Genomic DNA, 19,874 nt, shown 5'->3' on the forward strand with positions numbered 1-19,874 from the left:
GCACCGCGCGTTCATGACAGCATGGTACTGGATTTATATTAACGAGGCGGCAGTTAGCAGCTAGCGGCTAGCTAGTAAATTATGCTAAGTTACACATCAATCGTTATGTACTTTTATATTACGCTGACATCAGGATCTAGTGATATCCAAGCAACAGAGCTTCATTTAGCATGATACCTGTATGGGTTGTACATGAAACCACTTGGTAATATATAAAAATGTATATGTTGAAGCCTGTTATGATCAATTGTGAGTTAAAACTTTATCTAAAAAGTAAAGCTGATGATGGATTACTGTGGTGGAGTTAAAATAACAATAGCCTATTTCTTTTTGAAATGTGATGGAGTAAAAGGATAGTAACTGTGATTATTCATGTTAAGTAGCCCACAAGTAACTAAAACAATTGCAAGTGCAATAAGAAGCTACAGGAACGTTAATTTACGTCGGTAATATTAACTTTATTTAATACAACATTTACGGTACAAGATTTACATCATACAGCCCATGTAGTATAATATTTTACAAATGATGAATTACAGCAAACATGTGCAATATATCCATCATTACAGCTCCGTGGGCTGGCAGTAAGGCGATATGGTCCGTTGTTATTGTGCATCCATGGGTAAAGAGAAACTCATGTAGTACTGGACACGTAACATGAAAGTGCCGGGCAGCGCGGTCCCGTGGGTTAGATGCGCGTTCATAATGCCGAGGAAAATAACTCTCAGAATAACGTTATTAGCACATTTTTACAACTTGAGGAACGAATGTTTTTAATAAGGGCTATACAAACGTTCATACTGGGTAGTTTATTTAGTTGAAAAAAAATTATCCAACGAGTTACAGACCACTCTTTCCCAATGTAAGTCAATGGGAAAAAGTGTTTCCGGGCCCAGCAACCTAAAGGAAGTGTAGTACCGCCGTTTGACCACAACGAATATTCTCATCAGACTCCGGAGCACTTCCTGGGGGCTTGGGCGGGGCTAATGGAATCTATTTACAAATATGTCCGCAATTCCATGAATTCCAATAGGGGGCGCTAGTGAGCAGTTTTTTTGAAAAATTACGTGGTTTTTTTACATTCTCGAAAAGGGCGGGGGCTCTGACGTGTGTCCCAAGTTTTGCGTCCGAAGCTCATTTTATGCTATCGCAATTTTAAAAAAATATATAGGCCACGCCCACATTCTGAATTTGTTGCGCCTATTGTGTGCCTATTCCCCAAGACAGACTGAACCTATCTTCCAAAATCTGTGATGTTTGGATACATGGTTGATGAGTTACGAGCATTTCTTTATAAGCCCCGCCTTTTTGCAAATACGTTTTGATTGACGGCGGCAATATTTATCGTCCTAACATGCTCATTTTCGTTGGTAATGTGTGTAACCCTCCACCGATGCTGTATATGAAGTTTGGTGTTGAAAAACTGAAAATTGAAATTTAAGTGAATATTTCACTGTTTTGACCATTATGCTAATTACAAATAAATAAAAGTAGGCGGAGCTTAACGGTCCAAGAGGATAATTTGTAGAGCAGGTCAAGACGGATAAGTGTGCAACATTTCAGGTTATTCTGAGTTACGGTGCGACTTTGTACATTTTTCCGAAATGGGATTTTCATAGGTGGCGCTAGCAAGCAGGTTGAATAATTTGAACCCTTTGACTCCAGAATATTGAATTTTTCACCGGTCCTGATGTCCGTGCAAAATTATACAACTTTTGAAGACCTCAAAAAGAGGAAAGACCAGTACTATAATAAGAAGAAGAATTCCTCCAATAACAATAGGTTTCTTCGCACTTCGTGCTAGGACGCCGTCGGGTCCTAGCACATCCGTGCTCGGGCCCTAATAATATTAGTAATAAGCTTTATATTTGTATAGCACCTATTACAAGAATTGTAGCCAAACTCGCTTCACAGCAGTTCAATGGACAGATTAGTATAACATGACAGGATAAAAGCAATGTGGAGGAGCAGCTACATTTCAACACCTATATCCACGAAGATTAATACATGAAGAATTGTAACTCTGACTTGACTTGGACTCTTCTTAGGTGACTCGGACTTGGACTCGGACTCGAACACAGGTAATGATGACTCGGACTCGACTCGGACACTCCTTGGGTGACTTGGACTCGGACTCGAACACAGGTAATGATGACTCGGACTCGACTCGGACACTCCTTGGGGGACTTGGACTCGGACTCGACTACGACTCTCCCTTGGTGACTTGGACTCGGACTCGAAGAGTGGTGACTCGAGAGTGACTTGGACTTGTGAATTGGTGACTTGACTACAACACTGGTATGTTGTAAGAGGTTAATATCACACCATGAACATACTTCATACATAATGCATTGTGTTTCTAGGAATGGTGTAAAGTATTAGCAAAATAAACCTACTGACACTGATTAACTGCACTATTACAACAAATATTGTCAATTGTGTCTACATTGGTGTTTCTTTTAAAATCTAACAGCATTGTAAATATTGTCTGCAAAGCAACCTAATTTAGCATAAATACTTGATGAGCAGTTAATCCATAACTGTAGCAGTAGCCTGCAATGATGTCCATCAAGAAGAGTAAGAAAGCAACAAGTGATCATGTGAGAGGTGCATAAAATGTATATTTCGAGCTAAACATTTTTTAAATGCAAACAAGGAAGCTCTATTGTAACCATAGTTGTGGATGTTGATGTTTAAATGTGGTAACTGAAAATATATTTAACTGTAAGTTGAATTAATTCATTTCTAATTAGCATTTGAACTACAATCTGTGTGAAGCAGTACTTATCAGCATTTCTTAAAAATAATATACAAACAGGGTTGATGGCGAAAGCAGCATGCAGGCTGAATAGCACAAAAAAAACACTTCACAACCTCGCAAGGTTCAACGATAATGCATTTCTTTACACAGCAAAAAAGTATTTAACACACCGTTTTTTTTTTACAGAGTTAACGCAAAAAGTTGCTATATTTACTGGAATGGCGTGGCATTGCACTTGTGTACTCCTAGCAGTGCTGTTGAGAAATGTGCTGTCAAGTGTGTCATCTTGTTTGCAAATGTAAGCACCTGAATGCCACAAAATACTAATTCATGCAGCCAGGGTATTTAACTGATCAAAAGCTCAACAAGTGGCCTACGAGTGAACGCCACTCAGATTCCTGCACAGGTCTGATTTTCAAGACCCGCTATTGCCCCGCACCCGCGACATGCAATACCGACCCGTCGGCACAAGATCCGCAAACCGACCCGAACCCGCATATCCTATGAGCAGTGAAAACATGCAATTATTAACACACGCAGTTGTGTATTTGGCTCAAAAAGCGTGGGATGTTGGTTCTTTTCTCCATCTAAGATGACACCAAAAGTCTCCCAGACGTTGGATTTCGCTCTTGAGGAAGAGTCATTGAAAATGCTGTATTCTCCGCTAGAGAGCTTCACCTCAGCCATTTCTAATGTGGCGCGCTCAGGAGCAGATTGATGCGACAGCGGTGCAGAATGAGGTTATGATTATGCGCGGTCCCGCGGGGGAGAGGTCTGAGGATTTAAACATTAAATGAAATTATTATTATTTTAATATATTTATTATGCAACACCCGCGACCCGACCCGCATCTTCTTTGTTTTACCTAGAACAGAACCAGGAAAATATGTTTGAAAAAATACCACCCGCGAATCGCTCTTTTTGCGTGCACCCGTCGGGTACCCGACCCGATGAAGGACTCTGACGCCACTAGTGGCATTTCCTTAAACGTACTGCAGTCTCACCTGAGCATGAGATTCATGAGCTGAAGCCCCTCCCCTTTGAGGAAGCGGTCCCGATTGGCTGCCAGCATGAGGCAGGAGCACAGAGCGTCGAAGAGGTTCTCCATCATCTCCTGCTCCTCGGCCGTGGAAGGGTTGTGCCGTTTGAACACCTGAGAGGGAGGGAAGGGAGCATTTAGAAAAGGAAACACTGGCAGCCATGTTGCTTTTACGTGACAAGGAAATTCTTGGTGACATTGTTTAATAGAGTAACTTGAGAGTGTGGGGGCGATATTTACTAATTTAATCATGAGAAGGAATAAGCCTACCATGACGGAAACATTAGCTAGAGAACCACTACTAATGGGACTTTTAATAGCTAATTTGGATGGTGATCATTTGAATTTCTGCTCTGAGTGTGTGAGTGGGGTAGATTAAAAGACTAAGAATAGGGTTAGATATTAGCTTAGCATTAGAATGGGCTTGGTGTGGACCTACAGGTTAGAACACCATTATACAGACAGTATACTACTCATGTTACAGCTAGAGATGTTGAAAAAATGACTGATGCTTTGAGGCTCAACGGATGACGGGGAGTGGTAACTAAAAATAGCGAGTAAATAAATAAATAAATAAATACATTTAATTTATATAGCGCTTCTCATCTGCCAAGACAAATCTCGAAGTGTAGAAGCTGAATCTTACAGATAGTTGCTGCAGTAACACATCAATGCCATCCATCTCGCCCAAAAGTTCTCTGGTATCTGTGGAAAAGAGAATGCAATATAAAGTGAGGTAAAGATACAAATGGGAGTAATGGCACAACAGGCAGATTAAAATGGGATGGTTGAAAAAACATTTAGGAAGCGAAAGGAAGGACCAAAAGCAGTGTGAGAATAAAATGTATAAGTGGATAAAGGAATGAGGCACAAAAAACACAAAAGAGAGGGAGAATGAGTACCACACGACAAAGACAAAGCATTCAAGGAACCTCTGGAAATAAATAAATTGGGTCAGTGTAAAATGTACTGCCTCACTCCCTAAGTTATTCTTCCTTGGCCAGAATATTAAAATGATTTTTGAAGTCACACAATACAATTATTTTCACTTAGTGGGCACAAATGTGTCTGGCTTCATGACAGACAACAGCAGTTCCTTGGTTGAAAAAACAATCGATTAAATCAGCACCACAGGCAGGACCACAGTTGGAGCTGTTAAGCCAACTGAAACATTTTCTGAAATTTGATATGACCCCTTTATAGTTCTCAGATCCTTTTCTTAAGTTAAACCGAAGCATTTCATTGTAAAAAATGAAAGAATCTACAGGAATAAATCATTAATAGGGGTGAGATGCAGCGAGGTTTTGAGAGTGGGGGTTTAAGACAAATTTGACAGCAAGGCGCAATAATTACATTTAAATGAGCACATCAAGGATTTTGCCAAATTGTCATCTCCTCTAATAGTAGTCTGTGATTTGCTTTATTCTTACTTCAAGACACTGACAGTCTTATAAAAAGAGAACATTATTCGTGAGAGCACTTATCCTTTTTTTTTTTAATTACTTTTTCAAATTGTATTCTGTTTTTGAAGGGAAGGAGGGAGAGGATGAATAAAGGCAGCGCTGGTGAAGAGGAGGAGAAAGATTGTAAAAAGAGACAGGACACCCACTGCATATCAATATGGCTTGTACCATTAATGAGAACATATCCAAGGACCAGATAGTCCCATGGCTATATGAGGCTTTACAGGGGTTTTATTGAGGGAGGGGTACAGAGGCAGCAAATAAACAAGGAAGTAAATAAGTGAGACAGTGGAGGGAAAGATGAAATATGTGACAAAATGAAAAGAAAATAAGAAATAAAACAGCACAGAGAGAAAATGGATAGTGTGGTTTCTCTGTTAGAGAAAGCTGTGAGGGGACAGAGGAGTGGAAGACAAACTAACATCATTTGGAGCCACAAAGCATTTAGCGACACACACTTACTGTCATTGTTCTGCAGCAGGATGGCCAGGATCTCACTGCAGTACAGCTTGTTAGCATCAAACGGCATCTTTGCCTGAGAGGGGGAGAGACCCAAATCCAATTACCTCTCATGTTCAGAAACTCCAGAGACCAGAGGATAACAACAATCACAAAGTTTATATACAGACTTTCTTTTAATTGGAGCAAACCTCCTGCCTCATCGTTGTGCTTGGAAATGGTATAAAGGAAATTAATGTTCTAACTTATGCATGAAAATGTTTCCGTAAAAGGTTACTTGAATAAACATTTCATTGCACACAAAAATATTTTGTATCTATTTCAAATGTAGTTTTTTGAAAGAAGAACTAACTTAAAACGACATGAAATACTACCCTTAACTGTGGAATAGGCCATTTTGCAGGAAATGTTCAGAAAACAACCAGGGCTGCAACAAGCGATTCTCTTCTTAATCAATACATCGAGGGATTGTTAAACATCTGAATAATATCATCATTTTGAGAAAGGCCAATCAGCAAATGTTCATATTCGAAGGCTTGAACAAGAGAAATATTTGTTTTTTGTGTTTAAGTTATGACTTCAAACAAATAAACACAATGTAAAAAGTTGCCGATAATTTTTCTTTTAACACATTAATTAAATGTAGCTCTAAATAATATCAAAATCATAAAATCAAACTTTAATACACAAAAGTGCTTAACAAACCCAAAAAACAATAATCAGCAACACATACATTTTTTATTTAAAACACAGAAGTCATAAACACAGGACTGAATAAAACAAGAATACATTAAATAAGTATCAATACTATTGACTTAAAGGTGGGGTAGGTCATTTTAGAGAAACCAGCTCGAGTGTGCTAGAATTTGAAAATACACAACCGGAAAAAAATCTGCCACTTCCTCACAGAGCCCCTCCTCCAACACACAAGAACGCGCACATGACCAATGAGGGCACGAGATAAGTTTGTGCACAGATGGAAGGCTGACAGGCAGGTAGGCCATCCAGTTACTTTAGCCGGGCCGGCTCAGATGATTGGTCGTGCTTTTTACAGTACTACGGCTTCCACAGATGACTTTTTTTATAGATTTTTTGTCAAAGCATTTAATATATTCATTGCTATCGGGATGTTAAGAGCATTCCATGGAATATAACAAAAAGTGTATCTCGAGCCAGTTTCTCAAACGCTCTCTGCCTCCCTCAGCTCTGCTGGGAGGCTGCTCCACAATCGAGGGACTCAATAATAAAAAAGGCGCCTTACTGTTGGTCTTTGTTTTAACTTTTGGAATCATTTAAAGGCCAGTACCAGAAGACTGGAGGGTTCTAGGGGTTCATAGGTTAAAAGCAAAGCTGCTAAAAGACTAGGACCAAGATCACCAAGAGCTTTAAAAAACAATACAAGTATTTCAAATAAATACAACTTTATCAAACGTTTGGCCACTTTCTTACCTTGATTCTCTTGAGCAGCCACTGCATGAGTCCCTGCTGAGCTGCCTCGGTGCAAAGGCCCGGTCTGAACTCTGACATGTTTTCTACGATAGCTGAGAAAAACATAATATTATAAATGTATATGATATGACATTAAACCTTTTGAACGAAAATCTAAATTGAACTTTCAAGTTTTGTGTGCTTAAAGATCCTAAAAAGACACAATTCTCTGACAAAGATCCAAAAATATGCATGCACCAATCAGAATCAACCGATAACCTGTACAGATTCTGATCTAAATAGGCAGCAAGGCATGGCCAATCCCCGTTTTAAGAGGCCCTGTTGTGCTCTTTGGGGTTTTCCCTATCTGTTGTGTGTTATATAGGCTTTTGTACATGTAAATGGTGTGCAAAGGCAAACATCCTGATGTAATCCGTTACTCCCCAAGCCTGGTCACATTTGACAGGTCAAATGGCAGATGACATTTGTAAATAACTCAAAACCAAAAAAAGTCATCTAATTGGAGGGAAAACCTTTTTAGCTGATGTTTTCTCTAGGCTGGCGTCTCTAATGAATAACTATAGGAAAGGAGAGGTATGTACTAAGAACAAATAAACTAGGACTGATTGTAAATTACTATCAGTCATAAGTTAGTACAAACTGATGCTATGCAAACACTTTGAAGGAATGCATCAGTCATATTTTTATAGCGGTTTCTGTCCCGGCTACTTCTAACATTATCTATCTATATTAGAAAGCTGTCTCTGCTATGATATTTCTATCAGAGCAGACTGTAGCAGGAGGGGACAGACAGAGAGATACAAAGAGATTGCGGTGTGCTGGTGATGAAAGAAGGGAGAGGAGGGAAACCAACGGGATATAGAGGAGGTAAATAAAGAGAGAGGGGAAAAGCAGAAGGGAGGCAAAGGGGTGAAAGGCTGAAGGATGCTGGGAGCAAGAGCAGAACGAAAACTGTAGAGGGTTGGGAGAGAATAAAAAGGAAATACATATTATAAAAGAGCAACATCTGGAGAGCTGTGGATGATAGAGAAATGATGAGAGGGGGGGTGCTGGGGGAGGAAGAGGATGGGCCTTTATCAGGGATTCAAAGCGAGCAGACAGACAGCACCCTGGTGGACAGCAGGCTCAGAGCAGAGAGCAGCCAAGGCAGACAAAAGGCTTATTGAAGCTAGGAGAGCTCCCTTGATATCACACACACAAACGTGAATAGAAGATGCACAGGCTCCGCTTCCCTTGGCACACACACACACACACACACACACACACACACACACACACACACACACACACACACACACACACACACACACACACACACACACACACACACACACACACACACACACACACACACACACACACACAACACACACACACACACACACCACACACACACACACACACACACACACACACACACACACACACACACACACACACACACACACACACACACACACACACACACACACACACACACACACACACACACACACACACACACACACACACACACACACACACACACACACACACACACACACACACACACACACACACACACACACACACACACACACACACACACACACACACACACACACACACACACACCTAACAGCCTCCTGACACCCGGCCCCAATCTGGCAAAAGGGAAAAAACCATCTCGACATGAAAAGAGCTGAGAGGGAGAAAGGTCTGATTCATGCGAGGCTAAATACGGAGGCCATGACTTCTCAAACTATCTGCCTGCCTGTGCCCTCTACTTGCTCTCACGTCTGCATCTAATGCAGAAAAATATGAAAATGCAATACAACTCTGTAATTCAGAGTTCACGCTTCAAAAAATGATAAAACGTGTTTGCCAAAACGTTTAAATGACAGCTTTTTTTCGCTGTTGCTTTAAAACAAAAGTCTAGGAAACTTGCTAGAAAGCGGTTGAAGCCACGGATGTTATTTTCTGCAATATTTAGAAATCCATTGGAATGATCCCATTGAACTTTCGTCGAGGGAGCCCTTGCGCCAAGAAAATGTGTCATGAATGCAACGCTTTATGTTGGATCAGTATCAGCTTATATGCCCTCAGTATTACCACTGGTGAGTGGCAGAATAAAAGCTGTATAAAACACGGGGGTAGTTTTTCATGGTGCTATTCATTTCCATGTCAATATATTTTTTGTCGGACAGAGCACAAAGAGAGTCACTGTTGGATTTATTTTGCTGTCACTTGGACATTTGCTAGCAAGGCGTGCTAACACTGGCTCATACACATCTAAAGACATAACTCTCTCTTGAAGGGGTTGTCTAATGATTTCAAACTAGCTGCTATCCTTATCCAAGCCTCAGTACAGTCAGTTTATATGCTATGCTTTGTTCAATGCTATAATTCCAATCTGTATCAGCGCATTTTGGGGAACTGAGATAATAATAAAACAGCACTTTTGTTTCTGTATTCAAAGAGTGCGGTGGCCGACAGGTGCAACAGCGTTAGACCGGCCCAAAAAACGTCCATTAGAATCAGAAAGAGGTTTATTACCAGGTAGGTTTACACGTCAACAAGCATTCCGGTCCCACCTGTGTGCATCACTTTTTAGTGTCCCTGATTCTGTTGCTGCGCATGTTTCGTCAAGTTGCGAAGATATTTCTTCATATTTTTGTTTTATATATATTTGCATCGTTTTTGAAAGCTCTTGTAAAGGCGCTGTAACGTGTTTGCACCTGTCGGCCACCGTAGAGAGTCACTGTTATGGTGTACATGTCCTTACCCAGTGTGTTATAGATGCCATCTGCCTCCTCCTTCACCTGTTCATCCAGCCTCTCCATACTCTGCACCAGCAAGGCCACCACCTGCCCCTCCAACTGCAGTCACAAAAACAGAAAGTCAGGCTGCGACACGTTTACCACTTTGAGAATAACATTTAAGCTCAACAGGAATGAAACTACTAACTCAACATAGGTGCTATTAAACTTTGTCAGAGTTTCGTAGATTAATATCCCCAAAAAGATGTATGTTTATCGAGTTGGTATCCATGGAGGTACACTTACTGTAGAAGGGCTTTTTGAGTGCAAAATGTGTTCGAATTAAATACACATGAAATAAAATCTCACCACCGCCAACGTTTTCCACTGTGTCTGAAGTCTGTCACCCCAATTCTTTCTATATGTTTTTGCAACATGATGTAATGTTTGAGAGTAAAACTGAAACTCATTTCACACAGGGTAAAACAATGCAGCGGCATGACACACGACAAAGTGAATGTTCACTTTAACGCCTCAGTCTTGGCAGAAAAAATAAACGTGTTTCCTGTCTGAGCTTCTGTGAAAATGAGTGTTATCAGTCGAGGCGAGATGTTAGTCATCGCCAAACAGAGCTTGCGGGGTGCCGTCTGGCGGCATTAAAGTAGCGTTACAGATGGAAGAAAAAGGACAGTTGACAGCGATTTATGAGCCACCGGAGACCGCCTTGCATCATTTCGATTTATCTTATCAAGGATAGCACCTGGCCTTCTGGCTACAAAGACAGAGGAGCTGGAGCTTACAGCAACAAGGACAGAGAAATGGATGCAGCAGGGACTTTCTGCCCTGGAACCGTTTGCCCTTGGAAGCAGCTGCAAAGAGGAGCGTGGTTTACGGGTTGCTCCATTGCATGGTGACTAGACTGCTCTTATGCCTTTATCCTAGTTGAGCTACTGTCTGGCCCACGAGCAAATCACACCCATGAACTGGAGCATTTCTGATAAGGCTTTATGACATTCATGCCTTCCTGTGATGGACATTCTTTTTGAAGCAATGAATGAATAATTGAAGCTTGATCAAGAAGGATGGTCAATGACAAACAACCGGAGCACAGATGTGACCACGCTGCTGGCACCATCTTTTCTGAGGCCATTCTCTTTACAAGTTCATCCTGCAGTCTTTATTTAATGGGGTACTTTTATGCTCATGTTCAGATTTGTTTTTAGTGTCTCCACTGTGACATGTTTACATGCTTTAATGTTCAAAAAGCCCTTTATTTCTCTCATACTGCCTGTGCTGCAGCACCTCTTTTCACCCTCTGTCTGAAACCAGAGCCCAGTCTGCTCTGATTGGTAAGTTTGCCTGCTCTGTTGTGACACAGGGATTTTAGCCTCTGCAGACCACCAACAACACACTCCAGTAAAGGGATAAGCCAAAAAGCTTTATAGGGCTTCTTTTAAGATGATTCACTTCAATGAATCTTCAAATCTTAGTCAAAAAATAATCAGCAAGACATTTTGTCATCTCCAACTTGTATCCCCTTTACCTTGCATACTAGAGGACACAAGTCAGTGTAACACTTGTCTTGGCTTTGAGCAACACAAGCAGAGGGCTATCTGGTTCCATTACATTTCAGACAAGGAAGACATGGCCAACATCTCCAACACATGTCAACTCACAAGCAAACATGTCATTACACTTTGAAGTGAAAACAACATAATGATACAAACTCAAAACAGCAATAAACGTGCAGGTAAGTAAGCCAACCCTTAGTAAGTACAGGTAACAGGAAAAATATGCAATTTTGCATAACTGACCCTTTAAGATTTGATTCCATCTTTTAAATCTCGTCTTCTAAACTGTAATTACTTATACAATTACAATATATCTTAAGCAAATGTAATTATGCGCTTCTTTTATTGCCATTATAATGTAAAATAGTCTGTTGGTGTAGGTTGCAGCAATAGATCTGTGAGAGGAGGTGTTTGTAGGAGTGATGATAAATAGCAGAGTGGCAGACAGCTGCCCACAAAGTGTCACACACACCACGCCTCCTCCTTTCTGGGCTGGTCAGCCAGGTCATAATCAGCGCTCCTCCGAGAGGCTCACATCCTCCCTGCTCTGAAAACTCTCTCCTTTGCCTTTAAAGAAACCAACCATTGGGTTAATGATGTGTTCTTATTAAGTGTATTTTATTTTTCTCAGTGTAATGTAAAGAGAAAAATATGTAGGACTCTGCTAGAATATAATACATTTACTGAAGACAATTATTGTTATGACATATTTGTACTTGAGTATTTCCATGTTATGCTACAAATACATTAATTCCACTACATTTCTTGAACCCTCAGAGTTTCAAGCTACTTCTTAGACATAAAAACACAAACATATATAAATATAGCAGTGCTGTACTTCTAATCAACCCAGTACCTGCAGGTAAATTGGCTCAACACTGACAAACTAAAACCATTCATTTCCTGTTCTCAAATACCCTTGAAACATCATTATCAAATCAAGTAATTTATTTAGAAAATAACAAGCACTCTGATGGAAGACAGCAGGATGTCGCCTGGCACCAACTCTGCCCCTCAAGCAAACAGATTATTTGATAAAGTGTCACAGTGAGGGCCGTCAAGGAGCACACACACTTCTTTCCCCCGTTATATGAAAATCAGCACGTTATCGTAGTTGTTTGACCTTTTTCTGTGTCGCTCGAAATGTCAGTGCGCATAATGGGGTGTCAAAAATCTTCCCTAGTTCATATAGACAGGGTGACATCGACAGAAAGAGGGAGAGGGTTCAATAGAGGAAAGAGAAGCAGACAGAGAGAATATTTGATACAACACATGGAGGGGGACTGACAAAAGAAAGTGAGAGAGGAGATGCTATAATTATAGAGTTGATATTACACTTTGAGTGTCTCTTTGTGAATTCAATCTTACATTTATTTAAATAACTCGCATTTGCATAAAGCTCAAAAGACATCTAAATTAATTATTATTTAACCATGAAAGATAGCACAAGGCAGTAGCATATAAAGTGCTGCTATTTAAACCTGGAAGAAGTTAGCATTTTAGCGCTTCCGGTTCCCAAGATTCTTTTTAATGTGTTTCTTTTTAGAAGCCTGATTCAAGATCTGGTTATAACACGTTAAAGTAATTACAAAATGTGTGTTGTAGGGCATAAAACATGTCCGTAAACTACCTCACTACCACCACTGGTGAATGTCTGATGCTTTTATATGTTCAAAAATGGCGGTAGCTAACAAATGGCTGAATGAGACTACTAAGCGTCATCTTATCGAACATTAGCCGTCTTTAGCGATTGCATTTATGCTTCAAAAATTCTTATACGGATGGTAATTTGTTAAAATGATCATGATGAACAAAATATGTAAGTATCATTTACACATCATTTTTACAATATTCAAAAAGAATTGACTCCACAAAGTGCTGCCTCATCAATACTAGTAAAGCCTCATGAGGATCCTGAACTCACCAGAGAATCTATGAGCACCTCGGCCCCTTCCTCGCTCTCCTGCAGCGTGTCGATATCTGTCAGCTCCTGCAGCAGGTCCACCACTGCTATGGCAACATGTGGCGCACGCTAAGGATATAAGCTTGTATTTAAAGTAGGGCTGTCAAACGATTACAATTTTTAATCAGATTAATCACAGCTTAAAAATTAATTAATCATGATTAATCACCATTCGAACTATGTCCAAAATATGCCATTTCTTTATGTATATTGTTGTGGGAATGGAAAGATAAATGAAAGAAGGCGGATATATCCATTTAACATACAGTATCTATGTTTATTATAACATTTTTCTGCGTGTCAAAATGAAAGACAGCCCACACACCTATCAATCATCAAACCGTGGGGTCTTAATTCATTACGTGTTGATTTCTATCAACGTGGGATTACTTCAGGAAAGTCGACAGAGGGGGGGGGGGGGGGGGGGGGGGGGGGGGGGGGGCGGCGGCTAGTGGAGTACTTCGTGACCACAGAGTGTGAACGTTGTGATCAGCTGTTTTAGCGCAGTTCTCCAGTGAAGGGGGGGAGTCTCCCTCCGCAGCCGGTTGGCGTAGTTTTGGCACAATTCCGTTGTACAGACCGACGTTAACAGCAGCCCTGTCTGTGCACACGGAGACCGACTCTGTCGTCCGGTGATCTAACCGCCTTCTGGAAAAGCTTCACAAGTACGTCGGTACGCAAATGCGCTTTGTGACATATGCATTTCAAATTACGCACATAACCTGGGTACCAGTTATGTGTTACCTGAACTACAGCAAAAGTATTCTCCGTCGGGACTTCCTGCAACAACACCCCGCCGTTATCTTGATTCTGATTGGCCAGAAGACATTATCAAAGATGTTCTATTGAGAAGACGATCACTACGTGACAAAAGTTTTCAAAACCGTTTCTGGTCTTCGGTATTTCCAGACAAGTGGCTACTGAAATCAATCTTACTAACTGCCGTCTGTGCAATTCTCGGCGCGAGTTGGCGGACTTTATTTTGCTTACTTTAACATCATTTTTCATGGTGGGGCTAAGCCATTTCTTGGTATGGGTGTAGCCTACCCCAGCCATACCCTGGCGCTGCCACTGGTGGGATGTATGGGGCGGGCCATTCTGCACATGCGTTAAATGCGTTAAATATTTTAACGTAATTAATTCAAAAAATTAATTACCGCCGTTAACGCGATAATTTTGACAGCATTAATTTAAAGACTAGTTAACCAGTTTAGTGTTGCACTTCTACAACACTCAGTTAATATCGACAGTTTGACAAATAAAAAAGGATCAAAATTGATTTGTCTTTCTTGTCAAAATGTGGCATCAGCAGTACCAACAATGCAGCCAGACCACCAACATCTCAGGAGGAGATTTAATGACGCATTGTATTAATGGGCTTTTTTCCAGCATATTTTTGACTTGTATGAAAAGACATGGTCAGAAAAGCACAGATGTTACTAATTTCCTACAGCAGAAGCAAATCAAAACATCAACTGGCGCAACATAATTACGTCACCCAGTGTTAGTGCAGTTGTGTCCTCTTAGCATCGTGGTTGTCTTTCCCTAAGTCTGGTGAATTTTCATATTTTCTAACCCCAAGACGTTTTCAGAGAGGTTAAGCAAAAGTGGTCAGGAAAAGATACCGGACGTATTTTTTTATTTGACAATTCAACTGTCACGCTTTTCCTAAACACTTTTCCTTAGCCTAGTTAGAATAACATCACACCTCCTATAGATGTTTTCACTAAATCCCTAGTGTATAATTAGCGACGATGGATGTTAATCACAGCCCAATGGTGCTTTGCTTTAACGTAGCTGCCTTAAGGAATTGTAGGAAGGCATTACATATTGAATGTGTGTTCTTTTTAGCTACTGTTTTTCAAATTGGCCTGTTTTCAAGTAAAATGTACAGACACATTGCATAGTTTGAATGAAAGTGCTATGCATACTAAATGATTAAGCTTTTTGTGGTAAGTCTAACTCTAAAAGATTTCTGACTCCCCTACCCCATCTCTGGAAAAAAAAATGATAAAAGCTGTAGTTATTTCAACATTGTATAACTGAATCGAGTAAAAGATTAATATTTTGGGAAATATTTTCAGCTCGAGTTTGGTGCGCTTGAATGTGGAATTGATTTAAAATAAACTAAAGTGGCCATGTTTTTGGAGCTTTGTGTAACAGAAAATATAGTTTCAGGCTTTGGCTGTACAGTCAATACTTGTATGTAATGTATGTATTGTTTTTCATTTAATTTGACAAGAAAAATACTACGACGCTAATCCTTTAAGACCAATGTTAAACACCAAATTCTGTATACAGGGTGAACGGATAGAAATGAAATGATCACTCTATAATAGAAAGGATATCAGTGTTTTCATGGCTGAGGAGGCCCAGCAGTGAGTGGACAGCATTGAGCTCCACCAGCAGGTGGTAGAGGTCCGGCATGGTGGCGATCACGTGCATCTCCTGGATGACGTCGTTCAGATCCAGCTCAGTCTCCATGAACCTGGTTTGAGGAGTGAAACATATTGGTTAGCATTTTAGAATTACAGGTTACCATTTCACTCAAAGTGCAGTAGATCAATTGTGTTATTAAAGGTGGGGTAGGTAAGTTTGAGAAACCGGCTCGAGATACACTTTTTGTTATATTCCATGGAATGCTCTTAACATCCCGATAGCAATGAATATCTGAAGTGCTTTGACAAAAAATCCATAAATAAAGTCATCTATGGAAGCCGTAGTACTGTAAAAAGCACGACCAATCATTTTAGCCGGCCCGGCTAAAATAACTGGATGGCCTACCTGCCTGTCAGCCTTCCATCTGTGCACAAACTTATCTCGTGCCCTCATTGGTCATGTGCGCGTGTGTGTGTTGGAGGAGGGGCTCTGTAAGGAAGTGGCAGATTTTTTCGGGCTGTGTATTTTCAAATTCTAGCGCACTCGAGCTGGTTTCTCCAAAATTACCTACCCCACCTTTAAGTGTTGCTCTTTTATATACGTCGGTTACAGTGAGGCATACTGAATACATTTACCAGAAAATGTGTAATAGCATTTGCAAACATTTTCTTTAATAAATCCACATGAAAGTTGGATTAATTCAAAAGTAATCCATGTTAAATGGGTTTTAATGAAACCCTTATATATGACAAAGACAGCAAAGCTTTGTCGGTAGTGGGCTTACTTCTCTGGGTTGTCTGGAAACTTAATCCTCAGCTCCTGGTTTTTGTACGACCTTTTCTCAAAGGTCAGGATCATTTTCTTCACTGAACTCTCATCCACCGGCTCTGCCTGTGTGATTGGCACATGAGAAGAAGAAGAAGGAAGGAAAAGTTTAGAAAAGGACAACAATCCTTTTACTGAGGTAACTGCTGCAAAAACAACAGACACAGAGATAGTGTCAGCCTGATTATGTGGCTGGAGCCAGAAGTTTCTTTCTATAATCACTTTCACTGGAAATGTTAAAGCCTGATGGCTTAAAAGCCTGTAGAGTGTCAGACAGATAATCACAGGTTAGGAAATGATAATCGTCTGACATTATGGATGCGTGTAGCACTTTGCGCTGACTAGCTCTTGGAACAGCAAATACTTGAAAAGGCTGCAGTGTCAGATAAAAGAACACGTCATTTTGTAATGCACTTAATAATAATGGCAACGATGGGACTGACAACAGGTTCTCTTTACCAGAAACAACCACGGAAAAAACGTTATTAGTCCAGAGTTTCAATTATTTATAGATATATAATTTTACATTCAAGAAGTTATTGTGGGTCTTTATTTTTCCCTTACTGCCTGTGTTGCAGCACCTCTTTTCACCCTCTGTCTGAAACCAGAGCCGCAGTAGTTTTGGCTATTCTCACATTTTGTAGCTGATATGAATTACATTTTGACCTTCTAAAAAGGAACTTCATCAGGTGCAACGCTAACATACTGTGTGTATATATATATATATAACACACTTTTCATTTGAACATCTCATCATTCCGCATATTACAATATTTTTTCTTCTGTACAGTATTATATTGTACAATGTGTTTCATCTTATTTTGTTTTTTTTATATATATATATATATATATATATATATATATATATATATTAGGGCTGTCAGTCGATTAAAATATTTAATCGCATGATTGTCCATAGTTAATCGCGATTAATCGCAAATTAATCGCACATTTTTGATCTGTTCTAAATGTACCTTAGAGGAATATTTTTCAAGTTTTTAATACTGTTATCAACATATGAGTGGACAAATATGCTTTATGCTAATGTTTATTATCATTTGAACAATGACAAATATTCTCATGAATATTAAACACAACAACCTCTGAACATTACAAATATTCGCCTCAATTCAACCTGGAACCTCTCTCATACAATACAAATGGTGTGTGTGTGTGTGTGTGTGTGTGTGTGTGTGTGTGTGTGTGTGTGTGTGTGTGTGTGTGTGTGTGTGTGTTGTGTGTGTGTGATGGATCGTTGGAGCTATGTGCAACTCAAGGCATATGCTCGAACGGGAGCTGCCTGGACGCTGCAATCATGTTGCGCACTATCCGTGCTGAGTGTGCTGACTTTTCGTACAATGTCCCACTGTCTGGCTTCCTGCATAAAGTCAAGTGCTCGGCGCAGTTGTGGCGAAATGTCGCTCCTCTGTTTTCATTTAAACCGCTCCTTATATCCGTTAGCACAGCTAGCTAGCACGTAAGGTCTCTCTCTCGCTCGGGCCACACATACACACACCCTCCCGGTCCTCCCGATGACCAGTCGGTGCCTGCCGGTGAGCGTGGAAGTGTGGTCTGCCACAAGCGGGCGGCAGGAGCGGGGCTGTCGGCATCAGCTTGTAGATGGTATTTTAAACTCGATGCGCTCTGAAACTACGGGGCGGCCGAGGAAAAAAATACACATGCGTTAATCGCGTTAAAATAATTAGTGGCGTTAATTTTTTTTTTGCGTTAACGCGTTATTAATATACGTATATATTTATTTTAATATTCCCGTAGCAAGTAGGTGAACAGACACACAATGTAAAGACTACACTAGACAGTACTTGAGAAACTGACAATATAAGGAAAGGTCAAACACTATGTTACGTATTGCAGGCTTCACATCTAAATGTGAGCCAGGCTGGGTTAAGCTTCTGGCTCCACCTTTACAGAGGCTTATTGCATACAGTGAATCAGGGGACCAAATCCATGCAAAGCAATAGTATTACAGTTGTAATACTGTATTTTGGCTGAAATGTGGATACTTTTGATTTTGACAAAAGTAAAACTCCAAAGGCAATTGAGATAATAATAATCAGGGCTCGACATTATAAATGGCCCGCTGGCCCGGAAGCACTATTTAGACACCCCGGGCCAGCATAACGTACTTTCCACTTGCCCGCTCGGGCCACTAAAAATATTGCTTTAAAAAAAATGTTTTCCTTTGGTATTTTGACTAGCAATTGTGTTGAATTGTTTAGTTTATTAACGCTACAACATAGCGTTTCATGAGGCGGTTGTCGTTGATGGATGAAAAGCAAACAGCTGTTTGCTGCAGCGCGAGCGCGCTCCCGCGTTCACTTAGCGCCACCTAACCATTCGCCAAAATGTTTTTAATACCAGCGGTAACCGGCCAAGCGCCGTGCAAAAAACAATCTTCAAATAAAAGAAAGTCACCGGAGGAGTTAAAGGAGAGTGACAGGGAGCATGAGAAGAAGAGGGAGAGAACGTTTCAGCCACACTGGCTTGATCGATGGAGTTGGCTTCAATATGATGCCAATATAAACAAGGTCTTCTGTCGGCTTTGTACATCAATGCCGACCTATGCTGAAAAGTAAGTGAAGAATAGAACATATAAAAGGTATTGGCTATAGGGAAATGTCCCAGCAGTTTAGGATACTGAAGGTTCTAATCTATTACATAGCCATTACATTTCTAACTCCTGATGACAGGAAGGCAGAAAGCGCAATATACAAATAATAATAATATACTCATAATGATAATAGCAGACATTTTTTAACAATGCCCACAATATAATTATTTTAATAAACCAAATATGAACAATTGAGGAAAATGAGGAAGAACTGATTGTTCAAATATTGTAGTACAAGTAGTAATGTAGTTTGTGCATTAATTACTATTGCAACAAATGTGTTAATTTTCTTCATTATTAGTCGATTCTTTTGACGAATGCTCCGGGCCAGTGGTTACAATGGTGGGGCCAGTGTTAATGAAAATCTACTGGCCCGGAGGCCTTAATGTCTACCCCTGTAATAACAATTCTACTCGGGTTTTGAAACTATGGGCACAACATGCTAACCTCACACTTTCCCCTAAGAAAAATAATAATGAGTCTATGATGACTTTTGCTCACTAATGAATAAGAAAGGGTTCCATTATTTGTTATCTAAAGTAGAAAAAGTAAACTGAAGCCACAATGAGAAAATAGCAACCACACCTGAAAATGC

General features: G+C 40.3%; 1 protein-coding gene across 1 annotated transcript in view; it reads right to left on the reverse strand.

Annotated features, from left to right (window-relative positions):
* The window catches only part of ctnnbl1 (catenin, beta like 1), a 69,519-nt gene that overhangs the window by 45,026 nt on the left and 4,619 nt on the right, over positions 1-19,874 (reverse strand). Inside the window, exons 3-10 of the mRNA XM_034196338.1 lie at positions 16,607-16,713; positions 15,792-15,931; positions 13,405-13,502; positions 9,936-10,029; positions 7,172-7,263; positions 5,726-5,798; positions 4,447-4,505; positions 3,766-3,914 (exon numbers count right to left, since the gene is read on the reverse strand). Coding sequence (XP_034052229.1) covers positions 3,766-3,914; positions 4,447-4,505; positions 5,726-5,798; positions 7,172-7,263; positions 9,936-10,029; positions 13,405-13,502; positions 15,792-15,931; positions 16,607-16,713 — 812 coding nt within the window. The remainder of the gene's footprint in view (positions 1-3,765; positions 3,915-4,446; positions 4,506-5,725; positions 5,799-7,171; positions 7,264-9,935; positions 10,030-13,404; positions 13,503-15,791; positions 15,932-16,606; positions 16,714-19,874) is intronic.

Source organism: Gymnodraco acuticeps, unplaced genomic scaffold (genome assembly GCF_902827175.1).
Source record: "Gymnodraco acuticeps unplaced genomic scaffold, fGymAcu1.1, whole genome shotgun sequence".
Lineage (NCBI taxonomy): Eukaryota > Metazoa > Chordata > Actinopteri > Perciformes > Bathydraconidae > Gymnodraco > Gymnodraco acuticeps.